The 23,514-nt window shown below is 47.6% G+C and overlaps 1 protein-coding gene across 13 annotated transcripts in view; it reads left to right on the top strand.

The window, feature by feature from the left end:
- The window catches only part of gab1 (GRB2-associated binding protein 1), a 41,665-nt gene that overhangs the window by 9,224 nt on the left and 8,927 nt on the right, over positions 1-23,514 (top strand). For 4 of the 13 annotated variants that reach the window (XM_030352574.1, XM_030352572.1, XM_030352570.1 and 1 more), the window contains exons 3-7: positions 17,957-18,085; positions 18,537-18,702; positions 21,111-21,330; positions 21,775-21,867; positions 22,669-23,429. In XM_030352574.1, coding sequence (XP_030208434.1) covers positions 17,957-18,085; positions 18,537-18,702; positions 21,111-21,330; positions 21,775-21,867; positions 22,669-23,429 — 1,369 coding nt within the window. Of the gene's footprint in view, positions 1-852; positions 1,048-5,982; positions 6,327-7,735; positions 7,795-7,829; positions 7,938-10,284; positions 10,484-15,186; positions 15,589-17,956; positions 18,086-18,536; positions 18,703-21,110; positions 21,331-21,774; positions 21,868-22,668; positions 23,430-23,514 lie in introns of those variants that run through there. The other 9 variants (XM_030352582.1, XM_030352573.1, XM_030352571.1 and 6 more) reach the window with 7 other exon arrangements.

The following is a 23,514-nucleotide window of genomic DNA, read 5'->3' as shown; positions in this document are numbered from 1 at the left end:
CCCAGCGGTTCACCTGTCACATCACACAGATGGCGTACACGCACATGGCGCTCCAGCGATGCGCGGCGGTAACACGAGCCCGGCGGCTGCGTCCGCGGGCCCCTTAATATAGCCCTGTGGTGTCACGGTGGTTCCTGGCCCTCTTGGCTCCATGCTCCACGCTGCCATATGTTGTCGCCCCCCCCCCCCCCAGTCTGGGGAGGGAGATTGGGGGAGGGTGGGAGGGAGAGGCGCGGCAAGCCCGCCTGGAGACTAGCTGTGAAATGCCGCCAATGGCCTGTGTAATTCACCACGCGGCTGTGAACCGGGGCAGACTTGTGTGTAAATATTGAATGTTGTAATGCTGTGTTGTTTTTATTGCCCACATTTTTTACTCTTTCAGTGATAGTCTACTTTTCGCTTCTTCATCTTACTCTCCAATATTTATTGTTAAAATTACATGTATACATTTTTTTTTAAGTGACTTTGTTTAATGTACCATGTGATAAATGTATTAAGAAGGAAACTTTAGGCCTCTATATTTTCTTTACACTATATTTTCTGTATTGAGATAGCCGTGGTCATAACGGGGATCCAGGTATAATAATAAACGTCTGTCTTGGCGGATGTCTCGGAGTCTTCCCATGTCCATTGTATACCTGATTATGTTATTACATTAGAGTTGCTCAAGCACTGCTTCATATCTTTGGCCTGGCCGGAAGCCAGAGCACGGTGTCTATCTCACGCACACGCACACGCACAATGAGGACTGTGTCTTGTGGAGATGATTCTGTTCCAACCCCATTGGAGGACAGTGTTGTGAGACTGGCCTCTCCTCTCCCTCCCTATCTACCCCTGCTCATGTTTTGTCTTTACTCCTCCTTTTTTTTTTTTTCCTCATCCTTGTTCTTCTGCATGCATGTCACCGGTGGTTTTCAGGACACTTGTGGGATAGGTCTCTGCGCAGTCAGACTAAATAAGTCGTCGGGTCAGTTCCAGATACTTCTGCTCATAATAACAGACCGGAGTTTCAGTTTTTCGTGGGTTTGACGCGAAGACACACTTAAGGTCAGTAATTGTTACTTTTTTATTGTTTTCTTAAGGTTTTCGGAAATGAACACAGGATTCATTTCTAAGGAAGCGCAATGAGTAATTTGTCTTGGATGGTAAACCCTTCAGCGCTGGGTTCTGGTCAGACCTAACCACTAATAACAGTGTTGTGCCGATGCTGGGAACCACCGGTACTACCTTGCGTATGAAATTGAAACCAAAGGGTGAGTTTCCTGTTCTGTATGGAGATCTATCTTTTATAGAACTCTCACTTCATTCTGAGAAATTGCAGGAGAATTTCAAACATGCGGGGCTGTTTTCCTGTTGCTTGAGATGATTTTGAATTGAGCGATTCACTGATCTTTTGGATCGAAGTTCTCAAGATTAACTTTATTGGCTTCATTGGCATTACAGGGCCATCCACATCCACGTAGTACAGGGGCCATCCACATGACATTCCCACACTCAGTTTGTCCTTCGTTCTCCTAACCTACAGTGAGTGAATGTTGCTGGCCTGTACAATCAGTCTATCTCTGGACAACAGACCAATAAGGATGAAAAAGACGAGAGCTTGCGGCTACGCAACTGTTGTGCCATGTGAAGGGAGCCAGCCGTCATGGATGTGGAATGGGTTGAATTCCAACTATGCAGCTCTGACAAGTGCGTGGTGCTTCATACATGCAAGAGTTCAGAAAGAAAGGCTGAGCACATCTGAGTGCGGTTTAGAGGAGCACAGATCACATCAGGGAAAGAAACGGAGACGGCTCACTTTATGTGAGTTGTTTGAAATGTGTTTTTTTTCACCATTGAGTCATTTAGCAGCACCTTTATCCCAAGCGACTGGCAGTGAATTGACATGCATGTCATTAAAGTTCATTATAAGCATTCGTGATTGAGACATCTCAGTCAAGGATACCTGCAGGCACACTCTGGTGGGGGATCAAACCCAGTCACTTTCCATTGGGAATCAAACACCCCTAGCCACTACTCCACTACCCTGCCCTAGGTTTGAAAGGTTGAAGAGATAATCCTCCAAATCCACCCCGATTTCTGTGGCCTTGTATCTCAACAAGGAGACTCTACCGTGGGGATATCAGGGGAAGTTGGCAGTCCCTATGCTTGTGACTCATCTCCAATACAACCTGTGTGCTCATGACTGATGGGCCATTGTCCTCTCCCCTCACACAGCGGCCACTGAGGGTATGTTCTAAATAGGCTACAGTATCAGCTGGCGCAAATAAGATTGTGGAGCCTGGGAATTGTTTCCGGAAACTTTTCCCATCGGTTATGAAGGGGCCTGTTATGTCTTCCTAGCGGTCGGTCGGGCGCTGGACCGGAAGGGGAGGTCTCTGTTCCTCTGAGCTTTGTTTTTATTCAGGAAAAAATGGGAGAAAATGTATTGATCAGGAGCTTACGCTCTCTGCTGTGATTGGTCAATCTAGTCATTCACCAAATCAATGAGGACTACTCTGTGTGCACTGTACAGTCGGTGATGGCTGGTTTAAGAACACTCACCTGGCCTGAGTCAGGCTGCATAGACTCTGGGCGATGGGTGAGGCTGCACACCTGTGATGCATTTAGCAATCAGCTTGGCTGGTGAGGCTGCTCGAACCAGCCATCAACCTCACACACTCCCGGTTATGGAATTAGGTTGGGGCAGTGGCACTGTGAACAATGGTGCATGCATTCTCGGTCTGATGCTGGTTCCTACCTAATAGGCTAATGGCTATGGATTGATGTTCTGTCCTTCTCTGGCCGCCGAAAGCTAACTAGCCTGAGTGCCGCCCAGGACCAAGAAGATGGACAATGGAGGAGGAGAGAAAACTGGACCTTTTTTAAAATACTTTTATTCGCTGGCATCAATGTGTAGGCCTAGCTGAGATGTTTGAGTTTATGGTGTTTTTCTATTTATCTTTCAACCAGGTGAAACATTAAGTGCCCCTTTCCCAATATCGGGCTCTAGCCAGACCTAGATTGCCTTCTGTTGCATTTGCCATGAAAATGGTTATTGGTTTTTGGGACAAATTTGAGCCGTCAAAACACTATTTCCCCCTCCGAAAATAGCTGCATACAAGTGATTAACATTGAATTTGGAATCTATCGCATTGCATGGAGTTTATTCACCTACTACTCTTAAAGCTAGGATATGCAATTTATTTCATAAAGCATTTTTTGTCATATTTGTTAATACTACTATTACTTATTACAGAAATAGTAGAAATGCTAAGAAAGGAAAGCAATGTAATAAGCCTGTCCGATTTGGCCTGATTGAAATTATTGGATGCCTACCTACCTGCCCGACGACCTGCGCTACCTCCATTCTTCATGTGCGGTCTTGCGCATGGCCGGTCAAGGTTAGGCCAACCTTTTGCTAAAACTAGTGATCAATTCAGGTGTTCGTGGGAGTGTTTTCTGCGAGGGAGGACATAAGGGAGGGTTTGGATTTTTTTGGAGTTGGTTACTTTTTCTGGCTGCTGTCTCTAAATTTCCTGCCCTAGCTGTAATTCAATTTCAGTGTTGCAAATGTTCACAGCATTACAAAATCATTACTGACAACTGAAATCATTGAGGCGTGTGTGTGTGTGTGTGTGTGTGTGTGTGTGTGTGTGTGTGTGTGTGTGTGTGTGTGTGTGTGTGTGTGTGTGTGTGTGTGTGTGTGTGTGTGTGTGTGTGTGTGTGTGTGTGTTCGTTCATGCATTAGAGTTGCTCACCAAATCCACACGCCTGCAGACACTCACCCACACAAGCCAACAGCTCTCGTTTAATAAGAAGGGGGGGTGGGGGGAAAGGGAGTTTGGCAACGTTTGCGCAACAGTTGACTCTGGGAAATATATAGCATGTTTTCCCTGGCATCCTGATTTAATTTTGCCGGTGTAGAAAATGCGTGTGGATGCGGGTTTCCCCCAGCGAACCATTCCTTTGCGGTGATTCAGCTCCATGGCTTTCACACGCACCGTGCCCCCTCCAGTAATTCGCGGTATGCTCTCCCCACGCAAAGCACCTGCCCTTCACGATCCCCCTCCTCCGCAGCCGACAGGGAGGCATACCTGCTGCGTTGAACGGGACCGGGGAAAAGAGTTCAAAGTGTCTTCGCCGTTCTCAAGGGAAGCGGTTTCAGCATACAGTGAGGGGGTGTGTCACGGTCACAGGCCCCGACACGCCGGGCGAACCTCACCCCGCCCGACAGGACCGCGTGCACGTGCACGCGCACACACACACACACACACACACACACACAGACGCTCGCGCTCACACTCGGACACACACACAGGTTAGCTGAGGCGGATACGATGCCGATGACGTGTTGAACTGCCAAGCTTTACGTTTACTATAAATAAGTCCGCGATGAACAAATTTCGATTGACGTCTTCACCCGTGCTCTTGTAAAAACTCTTTTATTTGGCTCCTGTTTCCGCCCAAAATTAGCTCATTTTTGTTTGTATAATTTGTTCATCTCGCACCCGGATTGTTATCGTGGGTTCTAATAACACTGGACCTGAGAGGATGTCTCAAGCATAGTTTCCCATCGCAAGGAGCCACAGACACGTTCTCCCCTCTATGTGAGTACCCGCACAGCAATTAGGTCTCTGTAGACCAGAAAGGAAAAAAGATCTGACCATTTCTCTGATTCCATTTCCTTAACTTGTTTAAGCCATTTGCTGGACGCCCAGCCCCTCCCCCTGTTATGTCCTAGAGGGGCTAATTACATCATGTCTAAGTCAACCTCTCACTGGCCAGCTAATGTGATTTGGCATAATTTTCATTGGGCTTTAATTGGATTAGTCTGTAAGGGCAGCTCACTAAAGGGTTAAGATTCATACAAACCAAAGAAGCACGGGTGTTCACAACTGGAACTTGCACACAGATGTATATAAAAAAAATATATCTAGGTATGTGATTCAATTGATTGAGATTTTGTTTTAAGATTCTTTGCAGGTTTTCTTGTAGGGTGTTAAATTTTGATCTCGTAAGAAGACAAAAAAGGGACCGGGGACAAAATAAAAAACATATTTGTTAACCCAGATATAGAGCAAATGCATCATCATCAAATGCATGAAATACAGTTGGATACAACATTTGTATCAATATGTGCGGTGGGGCTAATCCTATGAGAAGGCCCATCTCTGATCTGATCCACCGTGGAGCTGCCTGGCTCATGTTACACCTCGGGGCTGGCTGGCATCCACAGCCCCCCTCTTGTCTGCTCTGTTGCTGAAACACTCCCCTCCTTTCTCCATACAGGCACAGTGCAACTCTCAATCTAGTGTGTGTGTGTGGGATATGTAGATTTGCTGTATCAATTCTTTCTAATCAAAGTGGGTTAGTGGCATTTCATTGGCCACTCCTTTGTCATCTTAACTCTGAAAGTTCAAACTCGCGTCACGTGTGTGTGTGTGCGTACACACACACTCACTCACTCACTCACTCACTCACTCACTCACTCACTCACTCACTCACTCACTCACTCACTCACTCTCTCACTCTCACTCTCACTCTCACTCTCACTCTCACTCCTCGCGAGGACTCGGTGCTTTGCGGGGACCCGTCGCCCACGGTGATCCTGACAGACGCTCGGCCCCCCAGCCGGCTGTAGTGTGAAGGTGTCCGAGCCCTGCAGGGCGCCAAGGACAGCTACGCCAAGTTTGCGGACATTTTAAAAGTTCTGCCACTCGGTGACACACCAACTATTCCCTTCTTGTTGTTGGCAAGAGCCGGTGCTAACGAGTCGTCAGTGTGCGTCCAGGGTGGGGTTCCATGGGGGAGTTTCGGAAAAAGGCATTTTGGGAATGTCAAGAGGGATGGTTGGTGTGTGTGTGTGTGTGTGTGTGTGGAGGGGGGGGGGGGGGAGGGGAGATCCTTCACAAGTGGACACTGCCTGTTGAGGGAGGGGAGATATTTTTGGTTGTACACCCGCTTCTCGTGTGTGTGTGTGTGTGTGTGTGTGTGTGTGTGTGTGTGTGTGTGTGTGTGTGTGTGTGTGTGTGTGTGTGTGTGTGTGTCACACGGAAAGGGACCGGGAGGTGGCGTGTAGGTGTTGTGGTGGGCGGTTGTTGCCAGGGGGAGGTGGTGTGTTATTTTCAGTCCATTGTGTCTACTTCCTGTGGGTCAGGGGTTATTGGAGCAGGGTGTTGCAGACTTAAGGGAGATCAGGGGGGAGGGAAGTCAGCCGGACAGGCAGGAAAGTCACCGGACTCGGTGAGCGCTGGACGTGGAGCAGCGTGCGTAGCTTTTCGCTCCTCTCTCGCTCTCGCTCTCTCTCTCTCGGGTCCAGCCGGGCGAGGATACCTCAGCACCAGGTACCACTATTTACAAAAAAAAGAATGCACGTTGTAATAAAGCTACTACTGCTTGTATGGTGGAGTTTATTTTCAAATAGTTTAAATCAATATTCTCCAGCTTGATATTGATTGACTTTCCATTTGATTGTTGTTATTTATGGTTGTTCTTTGGTTGAAGGTAAAAGAAAAGCAATGATCGCTTCTCTTCTAATGTGCAAAACTCTGTCAAGCGGATCATCCATAGTCAGAAGAGCAGTGAGAACGTAAACAAGGACTGTTTCTGCTGCGTTATGCACTGGGGAATACTTAGCCTTAGCCGCTGCAGCCTGTCAACATGGCCGCTGACATGAAGGACAGGAAGTTTTAGTGGTTGTGTGTGCTCACTCTCTTATGTAACCATAACATAACACTTACCTTGGTGGAGGCTGTTTTAAGCCTGGCTCAAGAAAGAGCGTTGTTTATGTGATTTGTTCTCTAAATGCTGGCCGTGTGTTAGATGGTTGTTTTGAAATGGTGTGATCTTGGCTAAGCTAAACGTATTGCACTTGAGTTTTCTTGACTTACCTAGAGACAGTGATCCACCTTTGGGCCACTGAGATTGGTAAAATCACCACTCAAGTCCTCCATATTCTATCAGTCAAACAAATGTCTTCTGTTCTGAATGTTATCAATGTTTTTCGATATTCTTCTAGAAGTAGATGCTGTATCTGTTTTTCTTATTGAAATCTTTCACCTACATTTTCTATCCGCTGGATAGAAACCTGAACTCAACACAAGCTCTATCCCAAGGCCCCTAGCTTGCTTTTATTTTTGCAACCTTGTGTATGTTTGCAGCTCAACAAATTGAGATCCAGCACATGAGGTTCTAAAGTTAGCCCGCAGCGTACCCCTAAACACCAGCACGGTGACAAAAGGAGGCAAAACAGGAAACGGTTCAGCACAAGAGTGTGTGTTGGGAACAGATGACCAGGAAGATAAAAAGCGCTAACAAAGTGGAAACTTCCAACAAGGGTTGTTTTTTCTTCTTTTTGCCGTGTGCCTGTTTTTTTTTTTTGTTTTTTTACTTTGCTCCTTCTGCTTTTCATAAAAAACCCACTGTTTCCTGTGAAGCAAAGTGCAAGGTGGTCTGTTAGATGGTGAAGATTCTCTGATTGACAGAACAGGATTCAAAAAGCCAGTTTTTGGTCTGTGTGGCTAACTGCCATGCATGTCCCAGCTTCCTGGCTCCTAGGTGACCAAAGTGGTGTTAATGTTTAAGCCCCATGCTCGCTGGGTTAATGCTTTACCTTGAGATGCCTAGGGAATCTCTCTCTCTCTCTCTCTCTCTCTCTCTCTCTCTCTCTCTCTCTCTCTCTCTCTCTCTCTCTCTCTCTCTCTCTCTCTCTCTCTCTCTCTCTCTCTCTCTCTCTCTCTCTCTCTCTCTCTCTCTCTCTCAGACTGCTACGTTTCTCCAGGAGGGAATGAGTGCGAATTATTTTTGACGGAGGTATTTATTTTTTTAATGTTGAATCTAATATTATATAGTTATTTTTGTGGATGTATGACGATTTTCACCAAACATTATTTCTAGCGCACCGAGGGTCCGCTGGACTACGAAAATGCAGTTGTACAGGATGAGGACTTCAGAAGGTAACCTTTTAGAAGAAAGTCTGGGTTCACTGAAGAAGGAATGAAGAGGGATGACCTTCTTTGGAAAAAACACTTTCTCTGAGCAGGGCTTGGTTAAAAACAAAGAAACAATCCCGTATTGATACTTGATATGCATTGATTAGTATCTTTTTTATATCAATGTTTTCCAAATGTAATCGAAATCGACCTGGGAAATCTTTGCCGTTACCCAGTCGTATCTCAGAGCTATATCGTACTTTAATCCTTCTTCAAATACCTCCGTCTGCCTTCATTTCCCTTCTTGGCACTTCCTTTCTTTCACTGTCCCTCGCTTCCTCTTCCATCCTGTATTGATTGATGTTAGACCAACCTGAAGAAGGGCCATCGGACATAATTACAACCCACATGCAGAAGGGAACTATAGGGAATGTCTCCTACTAACGTAGCCTTCGGACGTATCGCAGAACCCGGGTCTTATCTGACTTCCACACATATATCTAGACCCAAAGAACAGCATGTACCTCTATGCATCTAAACGCTCTGGTATGAGCCAGTGTTTTTATGTATACAAAACCTACAATCATTTACAACACATGGCGAGGTATATTGCGACGGTCATCAGCTCAAACAAATTGTTAGCCAAACAGTTTAACAAAAGCTTTTAATAAAACACTGATACGGACTATAGTCAACGTCCCAGTTGAAAGTGTTTCCTTGGTAGTACCCGAATTGTTGACTGAGAATGGAAGCACTTGGTGCACGAGGGGAGGGGAGGGGGGGGGGGGCTTGACTTAACTGAGGGTGTTTTCTGACACTGCAATGTATGTCTTTTGGGCTGGAGTCAAATGGCGCCTCGCGGGATGTGAATTTCACAGCTGCACATGAAAGTGCTGGGGGTTTGGAACTGTCAGCGAAGAGGGTGATGTTGACGGTGGCCGAGGGCATGGGAGATGGGACGAGGGTGGGGTGGTGGTGTTGGCCGAGGGCATGGGAGATGGGACGAGGGTGGGGGTGGGGGGTGGCCAAGGGCATGGGAGATGGAATGAGGGTGATACCGTATTGATTGTATTGTTTTTTTCCTAGTTTTGGACAAATCAATAGATAGTATTTAGGCTTGGTGTAGCTAGAGGTATCTCAACACACGCTGTGGGGTGAGCAGTCCGGGATCACAGGTTTGATTCCGGGCACGGCACCGATGACCTGAAACGGGACGTGGTAAAATTGTTTGTTTGAAATGTAATGATTAAAAAATATTGCGGTACGTGCTCACCGGCCGCTTACTCACAGATCTACAACCAGGCAATCCTAGACTGTGGTCTATTTCTATCGTTGGCTGCCTCTCTTCTTCACACGACTGGGGGAACTCGGCCGGCGTCTTAATGTTTTACAGCAGATGTCGTGTTGGAAGATTCTGGAATGCACCGATGCGACAGACGTGGCCTGGGGCCAGCTGCGTCAGAGCGCTGCTCGCGGTCGTAGAATGTGGCTTCGGTGTAGGGATGCAATGTTTGAACCACCAAGTGTGTGGTGCAGTTCTATGTTGCAGTACACTACAATTTTTCCTGCCTGATTTCTGAGGTTCAACATGTCATGTTAGAATAATCAGACTTTTTTTGGTGCAATGTTTTCTCGCGAGGCACGAGTTATTTTTTGTTTGTAACAAAACCAACCTGTTGACAATGCAATAGTCGATCGGTTTAACTCAAACGCACAAACGCGCACGCAGCGATTAGTATGCTTATGAGGCTTTAATCCTTTTGTGCTCCAGCCTGGCTGCAGCATATTATGGGATGGGATCAAGGTAACGTTTCATGTAGCGTACGAACCAACTAACAACACCCCTGGAGGTGAATCGCTTTCATCTGGAGCCTTCCCAGAAGGACTTGTCTGGTGATTTAGAAACAAAACAAAAAAAGAATAAATTATTTGAGGGGATCGACCAATTCATTCTGCAAAAGTGAGGGCCTCTACCAATTTTCCAAGTATGTTTTTCCATAAAACTCATCTGCTCATCCGTCTGTAATGGACTCTTCTGTGCATTTCAGCTGAAGAGTTAGTGAGTGTATTGGAGGTGAGTGTATTGACAGATGAAAGCCGACCCCATGTCAGCATCTGAAACTAAGGGAGGGAGGGAAGGGGGGGGGGCTCAGCAGACTCCAGAGGAAAGAGAAGTAGATCCAGGCCCCTGAAAAGAGGATGTCAGACAGACACAGACACAGACACAGACAGACACACACTGTGGAGGGGTAGCTCTGCCATGTGAGCATTCTTAAAAGAGCTGTTAAAAAATGTTAACGCATGTGTTTGCAACAAGCACACACGTACACACACCATCCCCGCTTTCTGATTTAGAGACGACGCTTAAGGAACGAACGTCTGTGGCAACCTGATTACATGCAACAGGAAGACCTAAAAAGGGAGAGGTCACAAACTGAAGACCCCTCACGTGCACACATTGCAGCAGCAGATAAAGACAGGAAGAGAAAATAACAACATGGTCAATTGAATAGACATGCCATGAACCCAAACGCACCAGGAGAGTTTAAGATGATTCCCAATTTCACAAGGTAGGCAGGCTGTTTTTAATGAGCATAATTCTGTTTCTACGTCTAAAGCCAGTGCTGGGGGCTGGGTTGTATTGAAAGAGTCAAATTCTTTCATTACTCTGTATCTTGCAGTGTAAAGAATAACCATGTTTGACGGCTTACAGCAGCCTTTTTATGTTGAAAAGATACCGCTGAAAGACAGTGAACAACTCGGGTAAGGCATTAGCGTGGTGGACAAGCCTTGTTTGGTGACGCGTAAAGTAATTTATTCTGTGGTTAATGCACACTTTTTTTATATTCTTTCGAAAGGTGCTCACTTAAAAAAAATAGTTTCTCCACTGTTCAGTTGACTAAAATTAGTTTTGGCTAGATATGGTTTTCTGGCTCTTTATCATTGGGTCAACCAAATATTAAACAAATTGCTTTAAAATGTTTTGGAATTTAAACAATTATAAATAGCATTGCTATTTATATAGCAATGCTATTATAGAAAGCATTCCTGTGGCTTTTGCTGTGGCAGTTAGTAGATCGAGCAACCAAAAGTGTAATGCTAGGGATAATACTTCTAATCATCCATTTGTCTAACAAAATATGTAATGCTAAGTTTAGCTTCTCCACTGGTGACAAAACTAAGGTTTTAGAAATTGCAAAATAGCATTGTTCATTGGTAGCATTGTTATAAAGTGCATTAAAGGATTCTCAGTGTCCTCATAAAACCAAATCAGCTAGCAAATTTGCCTAATCTGCTAATTAGCCACCATGCGAGATGCTATCTAGACCAAACAAGCCGCCCATGTGGAAGTCGTCTTTCCCGTCTAGCGAGCCCAAGCCGGATGGTTTTTTGTTTTTCTTCCCGCAGCAGGTTTTTTTGCCCTGCCGAAAGCTAACGCACTCACAGCGCGTTAGCTTACTGCCGTTGTCAACTCTCATTGTCAGCTTGACGCTCAAAAGACTTAAAAATAGCTTTTTTTGGCAAAAGAATCCCAAACACGTCTGAGTAACAAAGAGCGATTTATACATGCTGCCTCAATAAGTATAGAGGGGCTTTTGTGTTTCCCTTTCTCTCTCTCTCAGGACCCCCGTCACCACTGTAGGGACGGCCAAGCCCTCTGACGCTCCTCTATACTGTCCTGCTAGAACACGGGCATTGTTCACAACCTTATTTCAAAGTTCAGGGGAAGAAAAAAAAAGGCATTGCTGCCCCACATGATCACATAGTTGCCCTTCACGATTATTTTATTGGATTGTCAGTTGGGATATTGAGTGATGTCAAGGTACAGATAGTTGACAAAAATGAATTATAAAAAGACCACACATATAAAATCAGAATGCATGAAGAGATTTTTTTTGTTGACAACACTGTGCCATAATGAGAGGACTTGAGAGTTGTACTCTCTAATCCTGAATCAACGTGTAAGGTAACCTAGGCTAATGAAATTCTGTTTCACTGCGTCTCGAATGAGAAACGTGGAGCCAGTTTAAAACACAACTCCCTGATGAAAGATATTTTCACAATTCATGGCTAAACAAAGACCAACAATCCATTACTAATAAAATAACTAGTGACATTCCAATGCTCTTATGTCATTGAGATGTGACGTTGTCCTGTACATGCCCTGAACAGAATGTTTGCCGCTTTTATATTTTAATAAATTAGCAGGTGATTTAATCCAAATCAACCCGCAGTAAAGCAAATGTGCATTTAAAAGGCAGCACAAAATAAGGTGGTGTCCAGTCTGTCAGTGAGTCTGTGCCCCCAAAGGCACTGCTAATTCCAATAATAACCATCAATGGTTCAATGCTGTAAACTCTTGTGAGCCAACTGTACAGCTGAGTTAACTAGTTATAACCTTATAACTACACACAGAACGTTACTATTATAATTACATCAGGATTTATTAATTGTTTAGGGGACGCCTGTATCAAAAGTTATTGAGGTTGAACAACAGCTTGTTTTTGATTGTTTGGGCTCATTCTGGACGTAGCAACTGTTCATTAATTGGTTGGAGGTCAGCAGCCAACAGTTCTGTCCATGGTGTCCTGTAATCCGATATTAATTCTGGACTTCCTGGGGCATCATGTCCTAGTCTATCATCTTTCAGTCCCTCACTCCAATAAGCTCTGCTCTTTGTGTGGAGGCTCATGAACCAGGACCAGTAAACTTCTTTAATTTCCTGCTCGGTTTTTGGGCGCTGTGCTTTGTGTGCTCAAGAAAGATAGATACTGTTTCATCTACATTACGAAAAAAACTTGCCTTAAACAGGTGGCCGGGGCATCTTTGCATAAGATGTGATGTCTCTATTTTTAAAATGTCATTGTAAATCGGTATCCCTCTCCACTCTTTCCTCTATGCTCATCACATGCTCTCTGTCTCTCTCTCAGTTTCTCTCTCTGGCTATGTCGTTCTATCTATTTTCCCTCTCTGTGGAACAAGTGGAGAAGCTGTTCCCAGCGAGTGTGAGTCAGTGCAGCTGGGTGCACGTCCTTCACCCACAGGCCACTCTCACAGGCCAGATGGCCTTTCCAGATCCTTAGCCTCTCTAAGTGGCAGTGATGCATCCAGACTCTGCTTGCTAGCGCTAACGCTAACGCTAATGCTAACACACGCACCCACACATACACGTGCATGAATGTAAACACAATCGTCAGTTGAGTAACCATAATTTTCATTACTGTAATATTGCACTCTTGTGCTTTAAAGTGCAGGTCGTGTAAGTGGTTTTGTTGTTGTTCAAACCAAATAATATGCATATCTATCGATACGATCACGAATCTGTAGAAGCCTATTCTATGAGTAATTTAATGTATTAGTAGTATTATTGTACTGTGTCGTGTACTTTCCTCTTGAGAAGCAGACTATAGGTCGATGCCACACTAATGGTGCTCTACAGCACTCTTTGCTTACCCTGTCATTCACTTTTTTTTCAAGAAAACTAGAGGAACATGTTTTTCAAGGCGGAAGCCTTTTAATTCCCATTCATTCTGAGAAGGGCCCGTGTAGAGTGTATTAAGGAGGCCAGTCAACCAAGTGGGTGTGTCTGTGCGATTGCACATGTCTCAACTTGTTACATGGTGTCTACTCCTGTATGGCCACAGATGCACAAATGCAAATGTACACATGCAATTACTCAGCTGTGTGAGTTGAGGTCTTATCTACATCTGTGGTACGGTTTCAATCGGTATATACCATTTTGCCAAGTGTTTATTTATATCCCTGCGCACACACAAGGTGTGCCGTGTCCTCTACATCCGTAACCATTTCAAGCACGAGTGCAGTACATTACAATCGCTGCAGCCCTCTCATTTTCCACTGTACCAAGAGATGGTTGGGTGCCTCTGGTGCCTAATCAAGTCGTCTCCTGGTAGGAGGTTAAAGAATCCAAAGGCCCGGCTCGATAACAAGCCATTAGAGACAAGGAGTAGTGGAGGAGGCTTAAAGCCCGCATGCCTTGCAGAGCCCGTACGCCCCTGCTATTAGCGTGCATAAAGACTGTTTAGATCCATCCAGGGCTAGCAGCACAATCGGCCCGCCTTCTAAGGGCACGGTATTGCAATAAGACCGTTTTCCTACAGGGCCGGAGTGTAGCGCTGAGGGGAGCGTTTCAGTAACCAGTTTCCTTGCATTATTCAGAGCAAACAACCGTGTCCTGTTGCAGTACATTTGAACGGCATCATGTTGGAAACACAGTGATGTGTGTTGGCTGATCTTGGTTGATCTTGAATTTGCAGGCGTTTGCCTGCAAATTCAATCGAAATCTTGCAGGGCATGGCTGTCGAGTGGCTAGGGGGTTTGTCTCCTGGCTGAAAGGTACTGGGTATGAGTCCCAATGTGCATATGCCGCCAAGTCTACCTGTACCCCGACCTACGCCTCAACAACCTGCATCTGAATTCAACGAATGTCGCTTTGAATTAAAGTGACTGCAAAATTACCCATTAGTAGTTGCAAGTGGGAGTTCATCATACTGTTCGTGGGCGAAGCTACGTTTGCTGGATTTGCTTTGCTACGGGCCTACTTCCTTATTGATCTGTGGAAGCTAGCAGATGTTTCACAACTTTCATGTGGGTTGTGCAGCGGAAGACCACACACATTAGGATGGTCATTAGAATCACCACCGGATCGTATTGCAATGTAGAAATGGAGAATGATAGGTTATTAATATAAATAAATAATAAGGAGTCGTGGTGTTGTCTGGGTGGGGGGGTTGCGTTGTCAGTCGGAGGGCTGTCGTTCGATAGACCCCAATTGTTTTCTGCTTTTTAAGCTGTAGTTTGGTATGTCTCTGGGCAGAATGAGTACATGGCTAGAAGTTATTATGATATTGGATTTGAACAAATCCAACAGCTGAAGTGCCTTTTTTTCTTTTTAATGCTTTTGGATGAGATAAATGCACACACGCATATTTATCTATATATGCTGTCTCCCACACCACCCACCCATCTATCTGTCCATCCATCCATCCATCCACCCATATCAGCCCTTTTGCCCCCGTGCGGGGTTCCCAGGTCAGGTGGTGACTCGACTCCAATGGCATCTCCATACCAAGTCCAGCTCCTCAATGGCCTCTCTGTCTGTCTGTCTCTCAGGGCAGGGCCAGACCAGAGGGGCCATTACACACTCGGGGTGTCTTCCTGTTTCTCACCCAATCAGAAGACCCTGAGTGTGTGTGTGTGTGGGGGGGGGGGGGACAGAACATGCCAAAGGGGTGCTCCTAACATCCCCCTTATATCTAGTCCAATTCCACCCTCTCCCGAGCCCCTCAACTCTGGGTAGGAGTTCAACACTCGCTTGGTTCTCGTTCCATCGGATTGTATGTTTCGACTCGTTCCCGGATCCCATTTTTAGATGTCCTGCATTGGCTCCCGTTTGTGTGTGTTTGTATACGTGTGTGTGTGTGTGTGTGTGTGTGTGTGTGTGTGTGTGTGTGTGTGTGTGTGTGAGTGTGAGTAAGTACCGCGGTCAGCTGACTTATCGGGCAGTAAGTGAAGGCTTTTAATACAAGCTGCCTCTTGTGACGGCCCGTCTAATTCAACAGTTTTCAGCCCATAATGGATTACTCAGTAGTTAGGGCCCTCCAGCGTGGGCTCGGTCAGCTGTAGCCTCTCCTAGCGGGGACCAAAGGAAGAGGTACGTTATGCTGCTGCTGGTACAGAGCTGCCTTGGCCAACTCTGGGAGCTGTGTTTTATGTTGTAGTTTGATGTACATCGGCTTAGCTCAGGAGGTAACCGATTCCCAATTTGATCCCCAGCTCCTCCTAGCTGAGTTGATGTGGCCCTGAGCAAAACACTTAACCCTAACTGCTCCTGACGAGCTGGCTGTCGCCTTGCATGATTGACTCTGCCGTCGGTGTGTCAATGCGTGTATTAACCGATGTAAGTCGCTTTGGATAAAAGCGTCTGCTAAATGCCCTAATTGTAACTGTAATTGTATGATGCTTAGCAGATGCTGTGGACAGACAAGAGGGTGGATTGTGCGGGGAGAGGGCACTGGAGTTTAGGTTAAATGCATTTCGGGTTTGGGTGAATACAACTACAAATGGTGTGGGTGTGTCTGTGTGTGTGTGTGTGTGTGTGTGTGTGTGTGTGTGTGTGTGTCTGCATGCGTTTGTCTCATGCGTGGATCACACTTTCGTCTTCTTTGTTTGTGTGTGTGTGTGTGTGTGTTTGTGTAAATGCTTGTATGAATACTCAAACAATCTTTGAACCCCCATGATTAATGACCATTACATAATGTTATAACCAGGTATGAAAGACGACGCCTAACAATGAACCTCCCAAACCTCCTTTGAACCAGCCCGGTGTATACCCCGGGCTGTATACACCCTGTGTCTTTGTCTAGGGCTGGTCGGTGGCTACCATTAAGAGCAGTCTCAATCCCTTTGAAAACGCACTGTCCAGCCCTGATGCCCAACACGCCCCACACCGTGGGCAGCAGAACCTGGCCCTGGCTATGGGGGGTAACTGAAGCTCTTCTTACTCCCTAACCCACCGCAACCCACCCTCCCAGGGGGGGGAACCTGATCCCAGAGTGCTTTGTCATGTACCAGAGAGTGTTTCCCTGTCCTCCCCCCTCCCATCCCCTTCGTCTGACCGCAACCCGGGCACCACAACAACATCTCGCTCTGAGGGTCGGCCTGCCGCCTCTGAAGCCAAACGCCAACGCGCCGCAGGGCGGCGCGTTGGCGGGCTTATGAAATGTTCCCTTTTCTTATGAGAAACGTTGGGAGGTGATGTGTCTCTGGCTCCCCGTGTGATCACATGGCTGTGCACAGCCTCGCTTTAAACTGTTTTGGGTTACGCCTGTATCCTTGGGTTACGTCGATGTAGTGAGTAACCTCGTCTTGAACTTGTGGGGAGCATGGGAGCAGCAGTTCTGTGTCACAGTCGGTGCATTGTGTTGCATCTGAAGCAATGGCGAGGGAGCCCATAAAAAAAGTTAAGGAAAAATAAGCTAATTCATCAGGGGGCGGGTTGGGCCTTGCAGAGTGCTTGTGTTGGGAGACGTGGATGTCGAAGCAATGTTTTTAATTTGAGTTTGGGTGTGTGTGTGTGTGGCGGACAGGCTCATTGCTCTACATCTGGCGGATGTTTTCATTTGAATGGGCAGGACTTTGTTTTTGTGTCGTTGTGTGTCTTTGGTCTGTTTGGTTGAGGGGAAAGGTGTGATGTTGTTGTCCATTTATGGGGGGCTGAGTTGGCCTGTTAACAAAATACCCCCCCGGCGGCAGTTAAAACGGTTGAACAGAGCAGAGAAAAGCTTCAAGTGTTGTTTGAAACCACCCATTCTCTCCCAATCATAACAAAGAAGGAATAAAACAAACGTTGGGGTTGCATTCTGCTGTGTTAGCATCAGTTGGCTTACTGGGCTGTATGTCAGCGGCAGTTCGCTCTTTCAATGGCCCCGTTGTTTGTCTTGTTTTACTCCTTCTCTAATGTCTTTGAAGAATTCCATCTGACCCCGGTTAAATGTTCTGTTATTTATAGCATGTTTTTATTTCTTACTACCACGCCTGCCGCTCCTCGCTGATTCATGTAAAGGAAACAATGGGCTGTGAATTCAGCCCCTTGCAAGAGGCTAGGGGAACTGTGAAAGCTCTCTCGTGTTTTGCCCAGAGCTTGTGTTCAAGAGTTCCTGACCTCTCTGTTTTGACGGCAGTGAAGGAATGTTTGCTAGGCTCTTAGAACATTTGACGATTAGACTACAAATGGTGGGAGTCTGTTCAATTTGCAAATAATGTAATTGAAACAATTGATAAAATGGCATCAAAGCGGGGTCTGTCTTCAAAGTCTGCAGTGTTCTTACCAAGTTCGAGGGATTCAATGGACCATGGGTCGGTGACACATCTCACAACTTTTACTTGTCACTGAAAAACCAACCAAAACAAAAGCATTTAGCAGCAGATGTAATTCGGTCCAATGAAGCGCGTGGGCGACCTCTTTTTGGACTTAGATTGACCCTTGACCCCTGCGTTTTCTTTGTGCTTCCCCCTAACAGGCATGGAAAAAGCGGTGGTTCATTCTGCGCAGCGGGCGTCTGACCGGCGACCCCGACGTGTTGGAGTACTACAAGAATGACCACGCCAAGAAGCCCATCCGCGTAATTGACCTCAACTTGTGCGAGCAGGTATGAGGACCGGCCCGGTGCCAGTGACCAACCTCCACTCTGGTGTTTTGTATGTCGTTGGTTGCTTGTCGCCTCTGTAACCCGTAAGATGCTGTGTAGACAAATGAACGGTTGTGCATTTCGGGGAGCGTGTTTAAAATCGCCCCTCCTTTCCCGTTATGTGTGATTTCGAAGACCTATTTCCCGCAGACCATTTAGTGACATCCCAAGTGTGTCCAAACATGTTTTTGATTGATCGATCAGCCTACCAGCCTACTGCTTGGCCCAGTCGACTCTACCGGGTAGGCTAGTCGGTGAGATGTATCCATCATTGCTCTGTGTCGGAAACACCCACTTGTCACTAACGGGGCTAGAGCTGGAAACACTTTGTAAAGGCTCATCATCCGTCACAGCCAGTGGGCAAATAGGGAAGCTAACACTGAGGGGGGGGTTTGGTCCCTGGTGGTTCCAGGTGGACGCCGGTCTGACGTTCAACAAGAAGGACCTGGAGCACAGCTTCATCTTCGACATCAAGACCATTGACCGTGTGTTCTACCTGGTGGCGGACACGGAGGACGAGATGAACAAGTGGGTGCGCTGCATCTGCGACATCTGTGGCTTCAACCCCACCGACGACGGTAAGGCTCAGACCCCCAATCGCTAGCTGCACAAGTAGAAACGCTGTGCTTCCCAAACCAAACCAGGTGCCAAAATAGCTTCGGTTATTTAAGTTGCAGACATGATGAACTGTATGCGCCTGTGCCAGAGCGTCTTACAATACCGTGAGTGTATGGCGTCATTGTATGCAAACAACAGTGCGAATCAATCCCCTTAATGCAGCCTTTAATTGTTATAGTATTACTTCAATAAGCTGTACTACTCCCGGTAATAATAATGGGTAAGGGTTAGAATGAAGCCAGAAGCGAAAATAAGTTCTGTTTCAGCTCTGAGCTGTCCAGATATGTGTGTGTCTGATAGAGCTTGCCTTAACAGTAGAATGTGCCAGAAGGCCCTGTGTCGGAGGCCTAATCATAGTGTGTTGAGACCAGGTTCGTGTTACCATCTGTTCCCATGGCTGGATAATGAAAGCATTGTGCGCCATTCAACCATCACCCCCTTTCTTTATCTGATTTCCCATTATTTTCCATTACACCTCTTTTGCTTTGTCCTGCCGTCTCTCTTACTCTTTCTCTCTGTTCTGTTTTTCATGTTCTATCTCCTTCCCTCAATTTCCTTCTCCGCCTTCTTTCTCTTAATCTCAACCAGAATCTCAACTCTTTCTGCCTCCCTCTTTCTCCCTCTCTCTGTCTCTGTTTCTATATCTTCCTCCCTCCGTTCTAACGTCCGCGAAACTGAAAAAGAAATGTGTGGTATTTGCTTCACATATTTCTCAGCCGAATTGGTGGGCTGTTTGGGTTTGAGGTGAATTTCCCAACGTGCCAGATTCCACCTACAGAGATAGTCAGGGACGCTGTGTTATTTTCCCCTCCTTTTCTTCTGTTGTAACTTGGCGACAGACGCAGTTACAGGCCGGCGCACTCCCAAGGCCGGCACACTCCCAGCCCTGTTGAGGCTGAGCCTCCAATGCTACTCCTAATGCTTATGCTAATGCTAACACTAAAGCTAATGCTAACACTAAAGCTAATGCTAACGCTGCGGTTTACCTTATACCCCACTGGGACCCCCTTTGTACAGCCCAGTCCTCAACTGACTCTAAATCTAAACTCTTAGCACACTCCACACACACGCTCAGTCACACACATGCCCTGTCAAGGTAGGAATTAATTTGCAAAGAAAAAAAAGACAGGCTGACTGTTCAGTGTCTGTGTGTCTGTGTGTGCGTGTGTGTCGTCCTCTGCTATTGACTGAGCGGGTGAGAAAAGGAAGGGGAGTTCAGAGAGGGAGAGATAGGTGTTTTTTTCTCTTCGAGTCATCCCTCCTCCTCCACAGCCCTGCTCCTAGTCATCTGCAGATGGGTTATCAGGCGGCCGCGCCGACAAGAAAAGAATAGTAGACTCACGTGGAGGCGGCGCAACCTTGAGGAGATGTGTGTGTGTGTGTGTGTGTGTGTGTGTGTGTGTGTGTGTGTGTGTGTGTGTGTGTGTGTGTGTGTGTGTGTGTGTGTGTCTCAACGAAGGCCCATTGAGGTGTCCTTGCTGCATGGTGACAAATCAGACATTTATAAACTGACACGCTCTCTCTAAAGGGCTGATTATGGTTCCACGTTCGCAGAACGCAATGACCACGCAGTCGCTTCGACATAGTCGTGATCCCTTTATGGTGCTGCGTCGGGTTTACGTGCTGCTATGCATGTCCGAGATGAGGAAAGAACCAATAGTTGGTCTTTGTCTGTGCATGCTATTACTTTCCAATTGGTCTACTACTAGAAGTTTTTATTATGGTATGGTATGGATTCCAGCAACTTGAAAGCTGAATACGATGAACAATGTGCAAAATAACACAGGAGATAGGCTGCTAGTAGGTCGTCGTTGTCCATTCTGATCATTACATTCGAAGTCTGTAATGACCAAATACAAGACGTGTTTTTTTTGTCACATTCAAAGCGTATTGCCGTAAATGATGTAGTTAGCGGACCAATCACAGCCAAGGTTAACATTTTCAATAGCCCTTCCCTCACATGTGTACTGTGTTTGTGTGCATATACACTTATGTGTGTATATATATGTATATATGTATTTATTTATTTATCGGTATCTGTTTGACCTACAGCCTATATTCTTCTTCCTGTATGTGTGTACTAGAGTCTATGTGTTTTCATTGCTCTGTAGTTGTGTTCTACTACAGTTTAAATCTGTGTATTAATAGTGGGCTGCTAAACACAAACAGTCAGCCTTTAGTTTCCTGTCGCAGAAGTGGGGGGTGGTGGTTGTACTGTATTTTAAAGATGGATAGGGTAATTAGTAAATGAATGCGTTCACAAAATGCTGTCCCAGTGAATTTCCGGACCTCGTGGATAGTAATATAACATAGTAATCGAATGTCTACAACATGGTACTGATGACTCCATCCTGATGTGTCCCCACAGAGGCAGCCAAGGCAGCCCACCATGCAGCCGCGGGGGGCAGCAGTGTGGTGGACGCACCCCCTCATCCTCTGCTTGGGGGTCCCGCCGCCATGCTGACCAACGTGCCCCCGCCCTACCAGCCCGTCAGCGTGCGGCACCTGGACTCCCAGTCCAGCCTGGATGAGCCCCAGGACTACCTGTGGCTGGTCAACTGTGAGAGCAAGAAGCCAGACGCTAACAGGTGAGCCCGGGTGTGGGCCGTGGGTGTGTCGGTGTGTGTGTCTGTGTGTGGGTGTGAGAGGGTGTGCATCGTGGGGAATAAAGTGTGTGTGTGTGTGTGTGTGTGTGTGTGTGTGTGTGTGTGTGTGTGTGTGTGTGTGTGTGTGTGTGTGTGTGTGTGTGTGTGTGTGTGTGTGTGTGTGTGTGTGTGTGTGTGTGTGCCCTATAAGGGCAGGACATCACCCTGCCCTTATAGTTTTCACCAGACAACCATCTCCTCTAACGTCCTCTACTGTTATCCCTGGCCACTATCCATCCCAATCCAAACAGCATTCTCTTCTCTTCTACTTATATAATTACTGCCTTTTCCTCCTCCTCCTCCTCCTCCTCCTCCTCCTCCTCCTCCTCCTCCTCCCTCCCCCCCCCCATCCTCCTGGGTGTTCACTCTGCGTTGGGGGAAGAGCAGTAGCCCCATCGGGCCTCCCCCTTCCCCCGGGGTGCCGGAGCAGGAGTACCTCCTCCTGGAGGAGTGTGAGAGCCACAGTCCCCAGGCTTGTCCGTGAGTGGCCGGGCCTAGAGACGCGGGCCTACCGTGTGCGGCTGTGTGGCGAGACAATGCTCATACTAATACCGCATAATATACGATCCGTCGTTTTCTCCGCACACGCGCTACACGAGCATGTACCTACGGACTCTGTTGATCTGCGTACCGCCGCCCATGCCGGGGAGCATGTGCTTCAGCGACGACGCACTGTGGATGTAAACATGACATTACATCCCCTTTTATGGTCCTCTGAGCTGCACACATCGAGCCGGATGTGATATGCGTGAACTTGTTCCACCAGGGACTCAACCCGCAACCCTCGATTAACATTTGGAGTCTTTTTGTGTTTCTGTTCATAACCTCTCCGGTAAGCGAACGGTTGTCGCCAGGAGTACAGCATCTTCAACTGTAAACGCTCAGACGGTTAAAGGTGACGTTTTATACCACCAGGTGTGAGTGTGATTAGATCAGTCTACCAGCCCACCCAGTAGACTGTAGCAAACGTTGCTCATCTATCCGTCATACATGTAGGCGGACACGCTCACTTGTGATGACAGAAGAAGCCGATATTCAAAACGGCTTGTTACGGCTAATCACACTCACACCTGGTGGTATAAAACGTCACCTTTATGCTCCAGTCTCACTTCTAACAAGGCTTGCAAAACAAGGGGGCTGAATCTCTCTAGTGCATTCCAGTGTTTGTGTTGAAACTCGTGTGTGTGTTGGGAATAACATCAACAATAGTGACCCCCAACCCCCCCCCTCCCAGGAGTAACCACCTGACCACCGTTGTCCCTTTTTTGTCCCTCACGACAGGAGCCACACAGAGTGCTCCAAGTCCACGTCGTCGGAGACGGACCTCAACGACAACCTGCCGTCCCACCGCACCCCCAACTCGTCCACCTCGTCGTCGGGGAAGCACAACGCCGCCCACAACGGCTTCTTCCCGCAGCACGGCGGCCCCGCCTCGGCCTCCTCCATCTACGACTCGCCGCCGTCGCGCGGCGCCTCGCTCTCCCACGACAGCGGCGGCAGCGGCGCCGGCCTCTACCTGCTGCCGCGCAGCTACTCCCAGGACACGGTGCTGCAGCCCAAGGCGGCCTCGTCCCCCGTGGCCCGCCCGGACGCCGCCAACAGCGACGCCGATCTCTACGTGTTCAACACGCCGGCGCGCAAGGCCTCGTCCGGCATGGAGACGCAGCTGCGCAACATGTCCGTCAGCTACGACATCCCGTCCACGCCCGGCGCCAACTGCACCTACCAGGTGCCCCGCACGCTGCCGCCGCCCTCCTCGGCGGGGAGTGGCGGCGGCGGGGACGTCGTTGGAGGTAGCGTTGGCGGAGGAGTGGGCGGCGGTGACGTGGTGCCCCCGCCCAGACCGCCCAAGCCCTCGCTGAGCTCCGGGTCCGGGCTGCTGCCGCCGCCGCCGCCGGCCGAGCGGTCGCCCACGGACACGTACTGCGTGCCGCGGTCTGCGTCGGAGGCGGACGGGAACTACTGCGTCCCCACCAGCGCCGGGGTCAAGGCGCTGCGCAGCAACACCATCGGCCCCATGGACTCCTCGCGCCTCCGCAAAGGTGAGAGCCTCAGAGAGGTGGATGGGGAGGAGGCCCATCTGGAGCGCTCAGTTATTCAGGTCGGGGGTCAAGATGAACTTGTTGT

The sequence above is a fragment of the Gadus morhua genome, chromosome 3 (assembly GCF_902167405.1).
Source record: "Gadus morhua chromosome 3, gadMor3.0, whole genome shotgun sequence".
Lineage (NCBI taxonomy): Eukaryota > Metazoa > Chordata > Actinopteri > Gadiformes > Gadidae > Gadus > Gadus morhua.
Note: the sequence above shows the minus strand (reverse complement) of the source record. Positions and strands in the feature narration are given on the sequence as shown.